Consider the following 19278-nt stretch of genomic DNA (forward strand, 5'->3'; position numbering starts at 1 on the left):
TTATTATTATTATTATTATTATTATTATTATTATTATTATTATCATCATCTATATAAGAGCTAGCCTGGTGTGTGAAGGTAAAATTTACATTTGTTGCTCCACCCACTTTTGCCTCTGGCCCCGCCCACCACCAGTATATGCCTACCCCTCCACCCTCCCCGACCCAGAAGGCTTCCCAGAAGGCACTGTGGCTCTTGGGCTGTTAAAGGTTTCCCATCCTTGGTCTATTTAGTCCAGCGGGTGGTGCTGTGGGTTAAACCACAGAGCCTAGGGCTTGCCGATCAGAAGGTCGGTGGTTTGAATCCCCGCGACGGGGTGAGCTCCCGTTGCTCGGTCCCTGCTCCTGCCAACCTAGCAGTTCGAAAGCACGTCAAAGTGCAAGTAGATAAATAGGTACCGCTCTGACGGGAAGGTAAACGGTGTTTCCGTGCACTGCTCTGGTTCGCCAGAAGCGGCTTAGTCATGCTGGCCACATGACCCGGAAGCTGTACGCCGTCTCCCTCGGCCAATAAAGCAAGATGAGCGCCGCAACCCCAGAGTCGGTAACGACTGGACCTAATGGTCAGGGGTCCCTTTACCTTTACCTGTTCTCACAGGTGGGCAACCAAGTGCCTATGAAAAGTCCACCTGCAGGATGCGAGGGAAGTAGCACTCTCCTCTTCATACTGGAGGTAACAGAGCCGTTGTGAAAAGTAGCCATTGAAAGCCTTACTTTCCATAAATTTGAAATGGCATGCCTAACCTTTCTGGGTTTGAAACTCAAACCCGATCTCTCTGTTCAGAGATGCACACACATACACAATTTGCAGAATATATTTTCTGCTTGTGTGATCGGCCCTCTCCAGGAATGTACTTTTATGGCCAAGTGCAGTAGATGAATCTCATAGAGCCAGAAACAACTTCTGTAGACAACTTAGGAATCTTTTGCCCCGCTCCCACAAACACACAAAAATGGTTGCCAAGATCACACTTGTTGGCACAAGCATGTAACTTGAAGAGTTGCTCTCCTGGGCAGCACTTCATAAACAGAAGTGTTAGTGCTTTTTCCTCCACTGTCTCTTGTGCATTTAATATCTGTAGTACCCTGTACTCACTCATGATGTAAATCTCTCTTCAGAATAACCCAGCCCTGTCTGCAGTCCTGTTTCTCAGTCCAGAGATCTCTCTTAGCAATAAAGCATGCTTAATCGGCCACTTGCTGCAGCATATTGGCAAAGATCATTAGCTCATTTCTGGCAGGATATACACCTGCAAGAACAGATGGCAGGTGCAGGGTGCCAACTTGAAACGCAAGGGTTGCGGCAGTTTTTGCTCCCATCCACCTGCGCTTTGGTTTAGAGGTGTGAAATCCAGCTGTTAGTTTGATCTGGTTATGTGATGCTTCTTTTTTGATGTCTTAAAAACAATGTGTAGGATTCAGCTAACAAGCCCTGTCAGAAGAAGCCCTGTGCATTCCCCACCAATCATGGGTTCTCTGTGTCTATCTATGTTTCCTAGTCTGTAGAAATTAGAAAAATAGTGGCCTTAGAGAGCTATTGTGAGGACAACGTTAAGCTTTGTAAAGTATTTGACAGATTGTGCATCCTCTTTGAAAGATTATAGGTAAAGGTAAAGGGACCCCTGACCATTAGGTCCAGTCGTGACCGACTCTGGGGTTGCGGTGCTCATCTCGCTTTATTGGCCACGGGAGCCGGCGTACAGCTTCCGGGTCATGTGGCCAGCATGACTAAGCCACTTCTGGTGAACCACGGCAGCGCATGGAAACGCCGTTTACCTTCCCGCCGGAGCGGTACCTATTTATCTACTTGCACTTTGATGTGTTTTCAAATTGCTAGGTTGGCAGGAGCAGGGACCGAGCAACGGGAGCTCACCCCGTCATGGGGATTCGAACCGCCAACCTTCTGATCGGCAAGTCCTAGGCTCTGTGGTTTAACCCACAGTGCCACCCGCGTCCCTTGAAAGATTATAAAGCATGATTAAATAGTTTCATTTGTTTATTGAACTAATAGTACCCTCCCCGCCCCCTTTAAAGAAAAAGCTTATAGAAGCTTAGAGGGGGGTTTCCATCTAGGCTCAGATCAGGTTCATACTTCCTTAACATCACCAGGTGCCCATCTCCAGGTGTTCACTGGCTTGTAGTGAGGAGCCAGTCAGTAGAGCATGAAACACTCAATCTCAGGGTCTTGTATTCAAGCCCTATGTTGGGCGAAATATTTTCCTTGTACTCCCTCCCAGCTCTACAGTCCTATGATTCTAGTTTAGAGAGTTGCAGTGGCATAACTTCACTCATCAAATGTTTAGGCCCTTGGGACATAATGAATATATGTAACGAAATAGTCACACGGTGGGTTTCATTGTCCTGTCACTGCACTGGCAAAGAATGGAAGGGTCTTTGAGATTGCTTCAGGGCCTTTCATCTGGAAGTGGCAGTCTGAATGGACAACTGCAGAGGCTCCTTTATGTGCTACACCTCCCTCTGTCCGGTGGTCAGCTGATTGAATAGCTTGAACGTCAAACGCTTCGCTAAGTAACCTAGGAGACACGGCTTCCTAATTTCATGGAAAGACTTCATGCTGGTCCAGGCTCTACCAACTGAGAACTGATGGCACCAATCTGCCCCTGCTGAGCTTGCATGCTTAAAAATCTAGTATTTTTTCCTGGTGGAATCAATTCTTCACCAAATGCCAGTAACTGATCCCCCCCCCAGTAGAATCAGCAGTCCAAGCGGGTTCTGTCCAAGTGGGGGTGATGTAGGCCAGCAACATTCCCCACCCGCACCACCTGAAATTGCACTACTGGAGTTAAGAAGGTTTAGGGTAGACAGGAGTATATTTTTGTATGAATGGACTATGACCTCCATTCTGTTCTGGTACTCAAAACAAAATCCTGGGCTCAGATTTCTCCTTTGCACCAGACTCTTTTTGATGGATCAGAGTTCTAATAAAAGAGGGAAGTGGATTCTGAAGCCTGAAGTCTGCTCTACGCTGGTGTAGCCTCCCCCCCCCAAAAAAAAGGACTGCTCAAAATTGAGACTTAAGTATATTGTTGTAAAGGTAAAGGTAAAGGTACCCCTTCCCGTACGGGCCAGTCGTGTCCGACTCTAGGTTTGTGCGCCCATCTCACTTAAGAGGCCGGGGGCCAGCGCTGTCCGGAGACACTTCCGGGTCATGTGGCCAGCGTGACGAAGCTGCTCTGGCGAGCCAGCACCAGCGCAGCACACGGAAACGCCGTTTACCTTCCCGCTATAAAGCGGTACCTATTTATCTACTTGCACTTTGACGTGCTTTCGAACTGCTAGGTGGGCAGGAGCTGGGACCGAAAGATGGGAGCTCACCCCGCCGCGGGGATTCGAACCGCTGACCATACGATCGGCAAGTCCTAGGCACTGAGGTTTTACTCACAGTGCCACCCGAGTCCCAACTAGTATCACACATATTGTTGTACTGATGACCAAATGCAAAATGCACCTGAATGACATAATTAATTAAGGTCGCTCACACATTTAAGTAAGGACTTGCTTGCAAAGTGTTTTTGTTTGTTTGTTTGGTTGTTAAGATCATTAGCATTATTACTATTTGTTGCCTGAGTCCTGACCACCCCTTTTACCTTCAGTTAGGCTTTAACATCGTGTCTTGTTGTTGCAGCAGTAATATATAGTGCAGAGAGGATCCCTTGTGGAAATAAAAAAGGGAGAGGCTTGATTTGTATTCCTTTCCAGCTGGATTCCTCCATAATTAACCTACTGTAGAAAGATAAGAGCAAGTTCACCTTCTCAGGAATGTAGGTCTGGAGATATATATGTGTGTTGTGTGGGTGTGTGATGAGGCTGGTGGGAATGAGGCACCTAGGAGGGTATTGTGTGTGCTATCACACACGTAGATTGCTTTTGCAACAGAACTTAGTATTCAAAATGGATCTTTATGTGCTTTTCAAAAGTTAAATTATGCAGGAACCATAAATCTTACTGAACAGGGAAGAAAGTTAAAATGTTTTAATTCTTATAAACTGGCCTTTAGTGAACTGCCTCACAGTCTGGGGTTTTTTTTGGGGGGGGGTGTTATATATGCTTAAGAGAAACGTTGCGTTAGCCGTACCCATGCTGCATTTTCAAAATACAATGTTTACTGGGGAAACTGTTGGGGCTTATATTCCATCTGTTAACTGATGAACAAGTGAAGTAAAAGGAAAACTATCAAAAGCGAGACAGAAGTGGAGAAGTTCAGAGACTCTGAGATGAGCTACCACAACATTCTCCAACCAGGTGCTCCCACCCCAAAGTTTTGAATTGCAACTCTCATCATCTCCAGACACCACACACCTGGAGCGCATGTGATCTCTCAGCACAATCATAAGAAAGAAACAGGAACTCTTAAAATATGTGGATTAATAAGGTTTCTGCGTAAATATGTGCTCAAGGGTGTTTATATTTTTCTGGAAGAGCACATAGTCAAGAAATGGATATAGGAGTAACAATGCTACTGCTGAACAAAAGAAATGACAAAGTCCTTGATTGATGGACACCTCCGTAAGTGTTTTACTGTTTGAAAGGAAGTATAAATCACCTGTTGCCACCAGCAGCAATATATATAAACAGATACAAATAGACTCCATCCTTCGTATAGAACTAAATAAGTGCATGGACTGGACTTGCCCCAGGGGAGTGTTATTATTATTTCATGTTGACGGGCAGGCTATAAATATTATAATATTAAAAATAAATAGAGTGAGCTGTTGTTGTAATACATGCAAATACACAAGAACTTGCTGTATCAAGCCAATGGCGCAACTGGTCCAGCATTCTGTTCTCACAGAGGCCCGTGGGAAACTCGCAAGCAGGACTTGAGAGCAAGAGCGCTCTCCCTGCCTGCAGTTTCCAGCAATGATACTCAGAAGCATCCTGCCTGTGACTGTAAGTATACGAAGCCAAATAAATATTATAAAGGGACGCGGGTGGCACTGTGGGTTAAACCATAGAGCCTAGGGCTTGCCATCAAAAGGTCAGCAGTTCGAATCCCCGCGATGGGGTGAGCTCCCTTTGCTCAGTCCCTGCTCCTGCCAACCTAGCAGTTTGAAAGCATGAAGTGCAAGTAGATAAATAGGTACTGCTCCAGTGGGAAGGTAAACAGCATTTCTGTGCACTGCTCTAGTTTGCCAGAAGCGGCTTAGTCATGCTGGCCACATGACCCGGAAGTTGTACGCCAGCTCCCTCGGCCAGTAAAGCGAGATGAGCGCCACAACCCCAGAGTCGTCCATGACTGGACCTAATGGTCAGGGGTCCCTTTACCCTTTACTAAATATTATAAAGGGACATTTCCATGAGTCAGCTCAAAGCGAAATCACTGTGGCTGTTTGGGACGGATCATTTTACTCATGTTTTCATCCCACGGGACCATTCCCACCACTCTGCCGAACAAATATTTTCTCCCCCATTATGCAGTGATTGGCACGGCCAAAAGCGCAGAATGCAGATTGTATGACGTAGCTGACCCCCTGCTGCCATATATATACTTTCTTCTCTTTGCCATAGCAGTTTATAGATTTATTCAAGTCTCCTCCTGCTTAACTGGCTTTGACATTTTATAATAATAGCAGTAATAATAAAGATTGCTATTATTACTGTAAAAACAGCACCTATGAACTATGGTATGCCTGACAACAACTCTGTAATTAGGGTAACATTATTATCACCATGTTGCAGCCATGCCAATTAATTCTGCCTGGGCAATCAGCTATCCTCCGTTTCTCTCCGTTGAGAAAATGTTTGCTTGAGTCTCCAGAGATATTGAGGAAAATATGAGCTACCGTATTTTTCGCTCTATAACACGCACCCGACCATAACACGCACGTAGTTTTTAGAGGAGGAAAATCCGTAGGCATGCCACCCATAGGCATTCCCTCCATAACACGCACAGACATTTCCCCTTACTTTCTAGGAGGAAAAAAGTGAGTGTTATGGTGCAAAAAATACGGTAAATAAAGTTTCTGTGTGTGTGTGTGTGTTTGGAGGGGGGGTCAAAATGCAGGCGTACTTCTTGCTATATTAAAGGTTGGCCAGAAAAGCAGAAATAGGCTAAATTTGGCATGCAAGGGTCTGCATTTCTTGCCAATTCCCTCTTATTTTTAGTCTTTGGAGCCCTGTGAATTTTCTCAACATAAGCTCACTTGATAACCAGCATCCTGGCTTTATATCCCCATCCTCTGCCCTGTGAGTTCTGCAGGATGTGAAGGAAACAGAGAATTCATTCCATGTAAAAACAGTGCTCCGTCTCCATTCTTCACTTTATACCATGGGATACAGCCAAGTGCCGATAATAAAAGATTTGTATACTGTATATATATATATATATATATATTGCAATCTGTACAGTTGAGGACAGAGCAGGACAAGGAACGTGGGTGCTTGAGGGGAGGAAAGGAAGAGGAAATAGGTCTGGTCCTTGCAGAATCAGACCATTAGTTCATCTAACCCAGTATTTTCTACCCTGATTGACAGCAAGTCTGAAACAGGGGTCTTTCCCATTACTAGCTTCCCAGTCCTGCTAGATGCCAGGGAGCGAACCTAGGAACTTCTCCATGCAAAACATGCACGCCCCATGAAGTTGTGGTCCTTGACTGAACAGGGGGAAATGGCCACCAGCCAAAAAAAAAAACCCCACAGAAACATCAGTTTGGAAAGTGGTTTAGTTCCTCAGAATCTGCATAGGGAAGGCCCCATAGCTCAGAGGTAGAAGATCTGCTTTGCATGCAGAAGGTCTCAGGTTTTGATCCTTAGTATCTCCAGCTGCGGCTTGGAGAAACTCCTTGTCTGAAATCTTGGTGGTACAGTGGTAACTCGGGTTAAGTACTTAATTCGTTCCGGAGGTCCATTCTTAACCTGAAACTGTTCTTAACCTGAAGCACCACTTTAGCTAATGGGGCCTCCTGCTGCCACCGCACCACCGGAGCAAGATTTCTGTTCTCATCCCGAAGCAAAGTTCTTAACCTGAAGCACTATTTCTGGGTTAGCGGAGTCTGTAAGCTGAAGCGTATGTAACCTGAAGCGTATGTAACCTGAGGTACCACTGTAGTAGGCAGTACTGACCTAGATGGTCTGGCTTGATACGAATTTGAAGAATAAAGTATGAAATGACTACTTAATCCCGTTGTCATGTCGTACAGTCAGCCAGAAATAGGAATAATTAGTGCTTCATGTGCTAAATCTTGACCAAGAAATAATTTCCACTGGGTAGTAGAAATGTGAAGGCAAGAAAAAGTTTTGGGAATCCTCTCCACCACCACCCTCCTCCCCAATTTAGCCTCTTTTCCCAGTGGAAAAATTGGAAATCTGGGGGGTGGGGAGGAAACCTTCATATGAGCTGTGTTCTTCTCTACTGGAAAAATAATTGCAATGCTTTTAAAGTCAAGGTTTCAAAAACAATGTTTTACCTGCACTTTGCTATTTCAAATGGTTTGGGTTTATATATATATATATATATATATACTAACCCTGCAAGATTATGTACAGTGTCGGGTGATTACAACTCCTGTACACTATAGGCATGTATGTTCAGTCATTCAAAAATTTATTATAATATAAAGCACAATGCAAAGTATACGAAATCACGGCCTCGGTGAAACTGATTGTTAAGTTGTTGATCATGGCAGGGAAGGCAACACTCAGATTCATTGTTAGCTGCTTGATAATGCATGCATTGATCCCCTTGAGAAAAATACTCAGAAGGAAACCATCTGACAGGGGGATATATTATGTGTTCGCTTAACATATGTGCAAGTCAAATCCTACCTGCCTTTTCCAAGCTAGCATTATCCCACCAGCCCCAGATAACATGGCCAATGTGCAGGGATTCTGGAAGTTGTAGTCCAACAATATCTGGAGGGCACCAGGTTGGGGGAGGCAAGAGACAAACATTTTACACTTCTAAATTGAGTAAAATATAGGAAACATAGGAAAATATAGTCCTTTCTTATGACACAAAAAGAATTGTGTATAAATTAGCTGCCACACAAATTTCTACTAGTCTGTGTGGCAGCTAATTCATACAAAATTCATTTTGTGTCCTAAGGGAACTAAATTAAATTTAGAACTGATAGAAATGTAAGTTTTGCATATATTTCTCCTGAAATTTCCACTTACTACAGTCAATGCTGGCTATCTTCTGATGGTGACTGTCTGCTGATGGAAGGAATCTGTCAGCAGAATTTTGCCAATTCCTTCTTTCCACCCCCACCCCCACCCCCCGTGACTCTCCCAAATCTGCCCCAGTGGGTCTCCAGTTCAAACTGTGGGATTGCAAAAAATATAACCTCTCTCTTTTTCTGATGATGACTCACCACTCTTAGATACCATCCTCATGGCTTCCAAATACAACCAGGGTGATCTAATAACAGGGTGGATTATTTTATATTTCACTACATGTTTATGGAAGCATTGTCATAACCCTGTATAACGTTTGCCTACACTTAGTTGTTTTAATGGTTGTTATGTTACCAGAAAATTGCAGCGAGCATTCTGCTTATGTTCTGGGCTGTTATTGCAGCACTAATCAGAATTGCCAAGCAAACCTTTAATCTCTGCTTGGAAATCCATTTTATTACTCTTACTAATACTCCAATTGTTACGAACTAAAGCATAGTTGGTTGAAGCATGTTAAGGGGTGTCTAATCTGTATGAAAAGATCTTGAGAAAGTGCCTTTGTCTTTTGACACAGACTTGCCATGTAATTGTCACCCGAAAGAGACCACCCTGTACAAAGTCTCAGATGTTAAAGAGTGCCAAGTTGCGTGTCGTTTTCCTCTCGGCCAGTGGATTTTGTGGGAAACTGAAAAAGGAATAGTGAATCCCATCATGCCAGAAGCCATACAAAGCTCTGGCAGGGATGTTAAGTTATTCCCCAAAGAGTGAAGCCATTCCAGGCAAGAATTTACAAAGCAAGAGAATGCATAACTTAGTGGGCTGGTATTTAGCCATGATTCCGTTGCCAAAAGAACAGTTGTAAACCAGTGAGAACTGAGTCCTCAAGGAAAGCAGCTGACTATAGAATCTGGCCCGGGCGGTTCAGCTTAATGAGTGGGTAGATGAGACTAATTAGGACCCTTGGCATCTGTTTGCATTCATGACATGATGGGCTTTGCAGCAGTCCTGTGGGTAAAAGCAAGGATGAAGTGTTGCTTCTGTGATGTTCTGAAAAAACCAAGCAGCGATTGGAAGCCTCAGATTTGCTTTTCCTCTTGGTGGTTGACCCATTGTAGGAATGTTAAAGCTTTGAGGGGGAGGGGCATGGGTTCCTGTTTTGTCTCTCTCTCTATAGCAGGACGGTCCAACCTCTCGGACCAAGTGGGCTGAAAGCGTAGTTCCACACGGAACCCACAGGCTGCCATACTGCCTTGTTGCCTGTGCAAGCCCTAAATTTGATGCCCCCATCCAGCCCTTGCTCTGCCTTTCCAAAGCCAGGTAGGCAGGGCACAGGACTCTGGGAAGGAGGTGCAAGACTCTGGCAGGGTCCTAGAGATGCCCTACTTCCAGGGCCGTCTTAAGCATATCCGGCGCCATGGTGCAAAGATCCCTCTGGCGGCTCCCCGGCAACTCCAAAACAAGGGAGGGGGCAGTGGAAAATGTCCTCTGCCTCCCCCACCGCTCCGATCCCCAATGTGGTGGCAGCAATCAAGCAGGAAAACGTGCTGGCAGACATGCTGTCCGGTGTCGGGATGCCTGGGAAGGCCCCATGCCGCCTTTTGCCAGGAAGCAGGAGGAGGACAACAACCGGGAGCAGGGTCGTCTTTAGCAGATGCAGAGGCTTGGGAGGGAAGTTGCGTGGGGATCACTCTCCTCCTAGAATCATAGAATCATAGAATCATAGAGTTGGAAGAGACCACAAGGGCCATCGAGTCCAACCCCCTGCCAAGCAGGAAACAAGCCTGTGGAGGCTTGGGGAGGAAGCTGCACACCTGCCAGCCATATAGTTGGCAGGGCGCAGCTAGTGGGTGTTTAGGGAAAGGGGAGGCTGCGGGCAAGGCTGCGCAGCTTCTCCACTCACTAGGGCACCCCGAGATGCTGGTGCCCTGGCGCAACGAACCACTAAGACAAGTGGGAAAGACGACTCTGCCTGCTTCCCTCCCATAGCTGGGAAAACACTAACTAGGCTTTGAGAAGGAGATGGGCGGACTCGTGTGTCCTTCTCAAAACCCAGCACCTTGCTTACACACAGGGTGGATTTGCTTTAAATCAAATTGATTTAAATCACAATTTAAATCACTAGTCAGTAAGACTTGATTTAAATCACTAGTCAGTAAGACTTGATTTAAATCTTTTTTTTTTTTTTTACAAAAAGACTCATTCTTGCTGGTATAATCTTAATATTTACAACCAGATGAAGGTTTCATTTTTGGAATAATAAATGTTCAGAGTAGTTTTTACAGTTAGATAAAAAATTACTGATTTGGTTATACTATTAGAAATACAAAGACAGAAAAGTATGAAATCATTGTGAGGTTTAATAAGTTAACTGTTTATGTTTGGACAACTTTTCTGCTGTACTTTATTGGAAAGAGAAAAATAATCATTTCCTTGTTAACAATTCAAACAATTTATTTAACTAAAACAGTAACATTATAGCATATTGTCAGAGCTGCTCGAAAATCCTAGCTCACAGAGGATCACGCTAGCCAGCGATCATTAAGTAAAAGTCTTTATTGAGTTACAGTTTCCATTCTCAAGCTGCTGCGTGCAACTCTACGTCTAGTAGCTAGATCGGCGAAGCTCCGTCTGATTCTCCGCCCCTTGTGCACCAACTTAATATCCTAGCCCTGCTCCACCTTTTCCGCCTGACTGTTCTCCTCTGGGTCCCTCTGCCCCCCGGGGTTTCTTCCTTCCGGGATTCTTCTGACGCTGACCCGGACCCTCCTGCCTCCTTGCGCCGGGCTTTAGGACCTGGCTCCCTTTCCGGGCTGCTTACTGCGCCGCCTTCCTCTGCATTTGAACTTGGCGCGCGCGCCCAACCTTCCACTTTCCGCTTAACCGTTTCTTCGCTCCCCGATGGAGGTGTGGCCACTCCTGACTCATGCCCTCCCTCCTGTGGTGAGCTGCCAGCGCTTGCCCCCTGGCTTCCTTCCTCCTCCCTGCTCCCTAGCGGTGACGCTGGTCCCGATTTCCAACTGCTCTCCTCTGAGTCCCCTCTGGCTCTATCTTCCTGGGGTGCCCCCCTAAACTCCCCCCTTGCCCTGGCCACTGGTGCTCCTTTCTGTGAATCCTCTGATTCACTGGAAAGACTCGGAGATCTCGGGTCGTCGTCATCACTCATCTTTTCTTCTGCCTCCTCCCCTTCGCTCTCTGTTTCCTCCCTTGCCCTTGCCTCTGCTCCTAAACCCCTGACACATATGTATCCATGTTTGTTAACTGATGTGGTTAAACGGTTTGTTTTTTAAAAAAACATAGACTGAGTTTTAGCACACATGAAAAACTTAAAACAAATCCTTATTTCCTGATGACTATAATGTAACTTAAATAGAAAACTATATTCCTCCTCCAAAATCATTTTATTTTAAAAATCCAATTTAAATTTTAAAAACTGATTTAAATAAATAAAAAATCCAATTTAAATAAAGAAACCGATTTTTTTGAATTTATTTTTTTTTTAAATTGATTTTTATCCACCCTGCTTACATGGCTTTCGGAAGGCAATTCAAGAGCTGGGGGGGGGCATCAAATGTTGCCTTTGGGCAGTGTGTTGGACTACCATGTTCTAGAGGATACCAGTTTTTGTATGGGTTACTCTGGGCTGGGGAATGACCATCAGAACTAGGATAATAGCTGTTGTATGAAATTCTGTGTACAGTTTCCTTTGGGAACAAATCTCAAATTCGCAGCCAACTAACATGTTCTGTCAATTCAGTGAGTTTTGCTTGAGCTCCCCAAATTGCTTTTGGGTTTCTCCAACCCTACAGAACTGATTTGGGGAGGCGCAGGGTACATGCCGGGAGTAGACCATTGTACAAGCAGAAATCTTTGTGCTGGCTGAAAGACCTCAGTTGGATACTGTTCCAGTCAGAGTAGACCGATTAGCTACGTTAGTGAGGTGCATTAATTTTAAATGGTCTGCTCTTAAGTAGGATTAGCATTAGCTACAACCCTATAAGAGCAGTTCTAACTATGGGAAGCAAGTGTAGTTTATGCTAGATCTCATTCAGGAATGAAGTTGAAAGAGGAAAAACAAGCATTTAAAATAGAGCTTGACACACATCACCCTTTTGCTTGTGTAAATTCTACCAGGTGCCCATGTCATGGAGTTAGGATCCAGAATAAGTCCTCTTCTGCCCTGTCCAGCCCCTGCCCACACAGCCAGAAGCTCCTTTTTGGAGGCTTCCATTGGCATTGGCTGCGGTTGAGCTGAGTTAGGATGGGGGTTATACCCCAACATATTTCTTCTTCTTCTTCTTCTTCTTCTTCTTCATCATCATCATCATCATCATCATCATCATCATCATTATTTTATTTATTAAAGATTTTCTTGATTTACAAAAGTGTGTGCAATGTCTCTCTCTTGTATTTTTTCCCCATGTAACATTTTTACAAATCAGTTTCATTTGTTGAGACATTAGGAAGAAAAGGGGGAGAGATGGGGAGTGAGGTCGTATGGCAAAGTTTCTATTTTACTTACTATATGTAGGGTTTGGTGGCAGCGTTGCTTGTGCAGGTTCTTTGTTGTTCCTTGTGTTCCTTTGGTGGTGAGAGAGGTTGGAGTTGGCCTATGGTGTGGGTATTCATTTGTGGTTGGCTGTGGTGGTCTTTGTTTTCATGTGTGAGTGGGGTGGGTGGGTGTTTTGGATCAGGTTAGCCATACGGATTTTTATGCTGTTGGTGGATTTTTGTTGTTGTGTTGTTGGGCTGTGTATGTGATAAAGGGGAGCCATACCGGCGTAAAGGCGTCTTCTTCTGTTTGTCCCCGTGTCAGTTTCAATTTATTGGTTAATTTTTCTAGTAGGGCTGTTTCCCATACTATTTGGTACCATTGGTCCATGCTTACTCCTGACAGGTCTCTCTAGTGTCTGGTTATGGTGTTTCTGGCTGCTGAAAGTAGGTGGGTTATGAGTTCTTTGTGGTGTAAGTGGGCGTTATTGTCTTGGAAGATGTTTAGTAGGGCCAGTTCTGGGGTGATTTCTAATACTTGTTTGGTTATTTTACTTATTTCACATATGGTTGTTGTCCAGAATAGTTGGGTTTGGGGGCACTCCCACCACATGCGGAGGTATGTGCCTGTGGAGGTGACCCTCTCCAGCATTTTGGTGAGGTTCCTGGGTATATTAGCGCTAATTTTCTTGGTGTTAGGTACCACCTGTAGGTGAGTTTCAGAGTGAGTTCTTTTCATTGATATGGATTTAAAGGGGGGGGGTTAGACTACATTTTGGTCCATTGAGATTCCAACATATTTCTGACCGAGCCAGGATGGGGAACCTATGTGGATATCTGCCAGTTCCTAAGTTGCTTATCCTGTCAGATACTGGTCTTGATTGTCCTCTATAACTGGGACTTTCTTCTGTTTGGGGCTCAAGGTCCATAGGTTTGAATGGCACTTCGAAGCATATGCTTCCCACTGTGAGTGTCCTGCACAATTTAGTTCACTGTCTTGGTCTCGAAAACGCACACCGTTGTAAGCATTATATTTCCTCTGTGTGTTGATCTTGCAGCGTTCTTACCAGTAAAAGAAGCTTCCCTCCCAACCCACCCTGCCTTTTAAATATCAGTTTTTGACAGGATGATAAAGTGAAGATTTTTGGAGAGAACCAGTGCCAGCTTGTGAAGGGAACTTCTGTTGCTGAGTTTGTTTTTTCCTAGTGCTGACATTTTAAAGCTGTACATTTATTTCAGTCTTGGCAAGGACATGGTTGCATAAATCAGCGTTCGAACTAATTGGGAGCAGCTCAAGCGGAATGCTAAGAAGCCTTATCAGAAGCTACTTGTTGCCCTTGCCTATGGAACTGGCTGGGTGTTTTATAGAGTTCACTCTTTCCTCTCCATCTGTCTGGACTGGCAAATGCAGAATTAACTGTACCAGGGAGTGGTTTATTTCAAGAGCAGGAGTCAACTAGCAAATGTGTGTAGTAAAGCCTTGTTGTTGTTTAGTTGTTTCCGACTCTTTGTGACCCCATGGACCAGAGCACGCCAGGCACTCCTGTCTTCCACTGCCTCCCGCAGTTTGGTCAAACTCATGCTAGTAGCTTCAAGAACACTATCCAACCATCTCATCCTCTGTCATCCCCTTCTCCTTGTGCCCTCCATCTTTCCCAACATCAGGGTCTTTTCCAAGGAGTCTTCTCTTCTCATGAGGTGGCCAAAGTATTGGAGCCTCAGCTTCATGATCTGTCCTTCGTGATAGGTTTGGAATGGATAGGTTTGATCTTCTTGCAGTCCATGGGACTCTCAAGAGTCTCCTCCAGCACCATAATTCAAAAGCATCAATTCTTCGGTGATCAGCATTATTTATGGTCCAGCTCTCTACTACAAATTGATAAGCAGATATACAAGTCTCCAGAAGCAGAGGAAGTGGTTTCTAGAATTCTTCAAGGTTCTAGATGAGATTACTGAAACTTTTTGATTATTTTATGCTTGGCTTGTTGTAGTTCATGATTAAGCCCTCTGCCTTTACCCACTTAGCATGCAAATCTAGCTGTGTAGGAAATTGCTCTCGCCATGGTGGTCCACAGTGTTTTGAGTAACTCTGCTGTGTTTTTTTAGGTTTGATTTGTGACCCTTTTTTTTGCAGGCGGTACTGTTAAGACACTACCTTGTAAGCTTGTTAAACTTTTCAGAGCTCCTGAATGGAACCGCTCTATTTTTTCCTGTTGATTGCTGATTAATAGCTTCCCTAAATTGACCAAGCATCAATTCCCTTGGGGGAGTGGGGCGGCATTAATTAATTATTTGTTCTTTGGTTGTTGTTCTTTTTGGAAAAGTATAAGAGAAAAACAAGAGTTAATTAGCAATTAAGGGCTCGCTCTTTTTCCCTCTGCAGGAAGTGAAACTGGCACTAGGGTAGTCTTAGAATGAACATTCAGGGGCAAATCAGTCTATTACTAATTCACCAGCCCATATCTACAGGAAACAAACAGAGGCTGAACCTGCAACCAAAGGCTTTCAAGTAGCATTACAGAGGAACTTTGCTGAATGGAAATTACTCAAGAGTAGTACATTATAGAAGGCTCTTTGCCATGAGTCCCAGCGTTTCTGGATAACACAGCAGTATATTAAGTACTCGTGGAATCTCTATTTCAATTCTTCTCCCTGCATTTTATGTAATGAAAATTGCAAACGAATCTTGCAAAATGTCTAAGAAACACCACAAAGGAGGGATAAGGCAGTGATATTCACAGTCTGGTTTTGATTCATGATTAACATTGAAATAAAAGCTTGGCAAAAGTGTCTTCATCGTATATCCAAAGTGTCGCTCTGTGCATCTGTAACAATGAAGATTATGTGCACTGCTTTTTATCTCAGGCTGAAATTCGCCTCTGTTTCTTCTTTCTCTCACAGCTCTTCCATGTGGCCTACGTCCTGATCAAGTTTGCAAATTCCCCTCGCCCAGACCTGTGGGTGCTTGAGCGGTCAACGGATTTTGGACTTACATATGAACCTTGGCAGTACTTTGCCTGTGAGTATGAGAGAAAAGTGGAAGGGATGTGGCAGTGGAGCCACGTTCACCAGGGGAGGGGAGCCTCCAGTCTTGGCCTGCCAGGGATACAGGCTGGCCTGCAAGGCCATTTCCCTCAATGGCACCCACCTTGCCCATCAGCTGATGTCTCTTATGATGTCATCTGATGGACAGCAGGGGGTGGGCTAAGTTCTATGTTGGCTGAGTGTGCCAGTTCCCAGGAGGGAACAAGGGTGTGCAGCCAAACTGAGCAGGATTTAACCCCTGCTCATGAGCTATTGAGGGACGTGGGTGGCGCTGTGGGTTAAACCACAGAGCCTAGGGCTTGCTGATCAGAAGGTTGGCGGTTCGAATCCCCGCGACGGGGTGAGCTCCCATTGCTCGGTCCCTGCTTCTGCCAACCTAGCAGTTCGAAAGCATGTCAAAGTGCAAGTAGATAAACAGGTACTGCTCCAGCAGGAAGGTAAACTGTGTTTCCATGCGCTGCTCTGGTTCACCAGAAGTGGCTTAGTCATGCTTGACATGAGCCAAATTTGACATGAGCCAACAGTGTGACGCGGCAGCTAAAAAAGCCAATGCACTTCTGGGCTGCATCAATAGGAGTATAGCATCTAGATCAAGGGAAGTAATAGTGCCACTGTATTCTGCTCTGGTCAGACCTCACCTGGAGTACTGTGTCCAGTTCTGGGCACCACAGTTCAAGAAGGACACTGACAAACTGGAACGTGTCCAGAGGAGGGCAACCAAAATGGTCAAAGGCCTGGAAACGATGCCCTATGAGGAACGGCTAAGGGAGCTGGGCATGTTTAGCCTGGAGAAGAGGAGGTTAAGGGGTGATATGATAGCCATGTTCAAATATATAAAAGGATGTCACATAGAGGAGGGAGAAAGGTTGTTTTCTGCTGCTCCATAGAAGCAGACACGGAGGAATGGATCCAAACTACAAGAAAGAAGATTCCACCTAAACATTAGGAAGAACTTCCTGACAGTAAGAGCTGTTCGACAGTGGAATTTGCTGCCAAGGAGTGTGGTGGAGTCTCCTTCTTTGGAGGTCTTTAAGCAGAGACTTGACAACCATATGTCAGGAGTGCTCTGATGGTGTTTCCTGCTTGGCAGGGGGTTGGACTCGATGGCCCTTGTGGTCTCTTCCAACTCTATGATTCTATGATTCTATGATTCTATGCTGGCCACATGACCTGGAAGCTGTACGCCGGCTCCCTTGGCCAATAAAGCGAGATGAGCACCGCAACCCCAGAGTCGGTCATGACTGGACCTAATGGTCAGGGGTCCAGTCTACTACTTTTTATATGAGCTATTGGGCTCAGTTTTTCAAGGTTCCACAAAACCTCTTCCTGATTCCCTTTGCATTGGACTCCCTTGCTATAACAAAGGCTTTCCCCCTATGTTTCAGTAGGGCTTTTGATGGAGTTTACATTGAAAGCCCTGCTTAAACTGAAGCGAAAACCTTTGTTTTAGCAGCAACTTGTACCTGCCATCATTGTGACACCAGGTGATAGACGGGTGGGCATCCCCACCCACCTGCCACATTTGGCCGATGAGGCTGATCCTAGTAAGGACCTGGCCCGTGGAGCAAAAAAAGTTTATCACCTCTGAACTACTCCAGTGGCCCTGGAGGAAAAAAAACAGCCAGCATTTCAGGACTTAGGCAAAGCTCTGTATTATTTCTCCCCTTTGCTTACTTATTTGTCATAGTGGTATATAGAATCTGCAGGTTCAACTGAATACCGGTTGATGGAGAACTACAACAGAAGAAGCTAGAGCTTCCAGTCCTTTCTTGTAGACTTACCAGAGGCTTCTGGTTGGCTACTATACGAAGCAGGTCTGGATGAACCTTTAGTCTGAGCAATCAGGGCTCTTCTTATGTCTATATCCCAACCAGAATGCCCTTGCATCATACAAAATACCTTACTGTACAGTCAGCCAGATTTTCCACATTAGCGATCTAGCATCTTGAAAAGGTGCGTAGATGAAGGAATTTTGGCAGGTGTAATTTTCCAAATCAGCACAGCAGAACTGTGACCTGACATGTTGCTTTAAGTTCCACCCTTAGCTGTTGTGCAGAAGGTGCAAGATCCCTAAAATAGCTGCTCCTGACTTGGAGTACATGGGTTTCAGTGTGTGATAGGCTTTCCTGGAAGAGATTCCTCATCGACCCCTCTCAAAGTGGATTTTGGTTGGGTCAGGAGGCATGGTTATCAACCCAAACTACCCTCTTGTACAGCGAACTGTTGATTGTTTCATTTCCTAAAGATAATGTGACTGGTAGTCAATTGATGGAAGGGTTCAGGCTGGATCGGACCTGCAAAACCTCTTCCTGAGCAGCCATAGGGCCAGGATTCACAAAGGCATTGGTAGGATTGCTGACATTTTTCTCGGATGACTCTTGTGCTTGTAACAACTGTATGACAAACAAAAATGCAGCAGATGGAGTATTTTGTGGCCTGCAGAAACAGGAACAGTGGAGGGAAAGTTACTTGTTGAATTTCTTGCATTATGCAGCTGTTAAAAGCAGAGGCAGTTAGCCAGAAAAAATATATAGAGGAAATATAAAGTCCTATAAGTACCATCTGGACCTGTTCTGGCAGTTCAAGAGGTAAGGAGGTCTTGCAGCAATTAGTAGGTGAACATGTTGATCGAACAGCTGTTAAATCCTCATCTACAGGGACCAGTTGAAAATATGGCAAACGTATTTGAAACTTGTTCTTGACTTGTGTTATTCTGCTCCAGCACACACTCTGCACTTAGCATGCCGTATGCTTTTGGAAATGTATTGTGATGGGATAGTTGGGTGCCTAGTGAAGAATGTGTTTTTCATCACAGCTGACTACTCAGAAAACGTATAATGATTGAAAAGATGAGTTTTTTTTGAGTCTCAAGTGTGTTTTTTATTTTACTTTATTTTTAACGAGGAGAGTCAGAATGACTGAGGTCGATAATATCTGCAATATTGCATCCTTTCTGGAATGAGGGAAAGGAATGTTCCCCTGAAGCTAACAACAAGGGGGTTTGTTTGTTTGTTTGTTTGTTTGTTTGTTTGTATACACTGCTTGATGGTTAAAAAAACCCTAAACCTCAGGAAGAATAAATGAATAAATTTATCGCAGGTAAAACAGTTGAAAGCTGCAATATGAAATGTTCAAAAAATTAAAATGAGAAATAAACTAAAATAATATTAAAACACACATCAACATTCTCGATATTGGGGAGGTTTGTCCAAACAACAGGTTTCTAAGCAGGTGCTGAAAAGAGTACAGTGAAGGTATCTCTCTACCTGATGTCAGCAGGCAGGGAATTCCAAAGTGTAGGTGTTGCTGTACTAAAATAACAACTTCTTATCAATGTGTTCTGGTTTGTGGAGTTGCCAGGAAAAGGTGTGGGCTAATGGTAGTATTGCAAGTGTAGAAACACAAGTCAAAATATTCTGCACCTATATTGTGTTCTGATAACAGAGAGAGGGGTCCTGATATGTATAGTGAAGAGCTCATGAGGAAATGGTTTTTCATTGCTCACTCGGTTTATCTGTGTTTTTGTATCCTGGATGTAAAGAGTTTTATATATTTGCTTAAGGAAGTTACTTTATAGGTTGGTCCTGACATGATAAGCACCCAGACATTC

General features: G+C 44.5%; 1 protein-coding gene across 1 annotated transcript in view; it reads left to right on the forward strand.

The window, feature by feature from the left end:
- The window catches only part of LAMA5 (laminin subunit alpha 5), a 228883-nt gene that overhangs the window by 64338 nt on the left and 145267 nt on the right, over positions 1-19278 (forward strand). Inside the window, exon 3 of the mRNA XM_081196825.1 lies at positions 15525-15642. Coding sequence (XP_081052951.1) covers positions 15525-15642 — 118 coding nt within the window. The remainder of the gene's footprint in view (positions 1-15524; positions 15643-19278) is intronic.

Source organism: Podarcis bocagei (assembly GCF_964188305.1).
Source record: "Podarcis bocagei genome assembly, chromosome: 5".
NCBI classification, from domain to species: domain Eukaryota; kingdom Metazoa; phylum Chordata; class Lepidosauria; order Squamata; family Lacertidae; genus Podarcis; species Podarcis bocagei.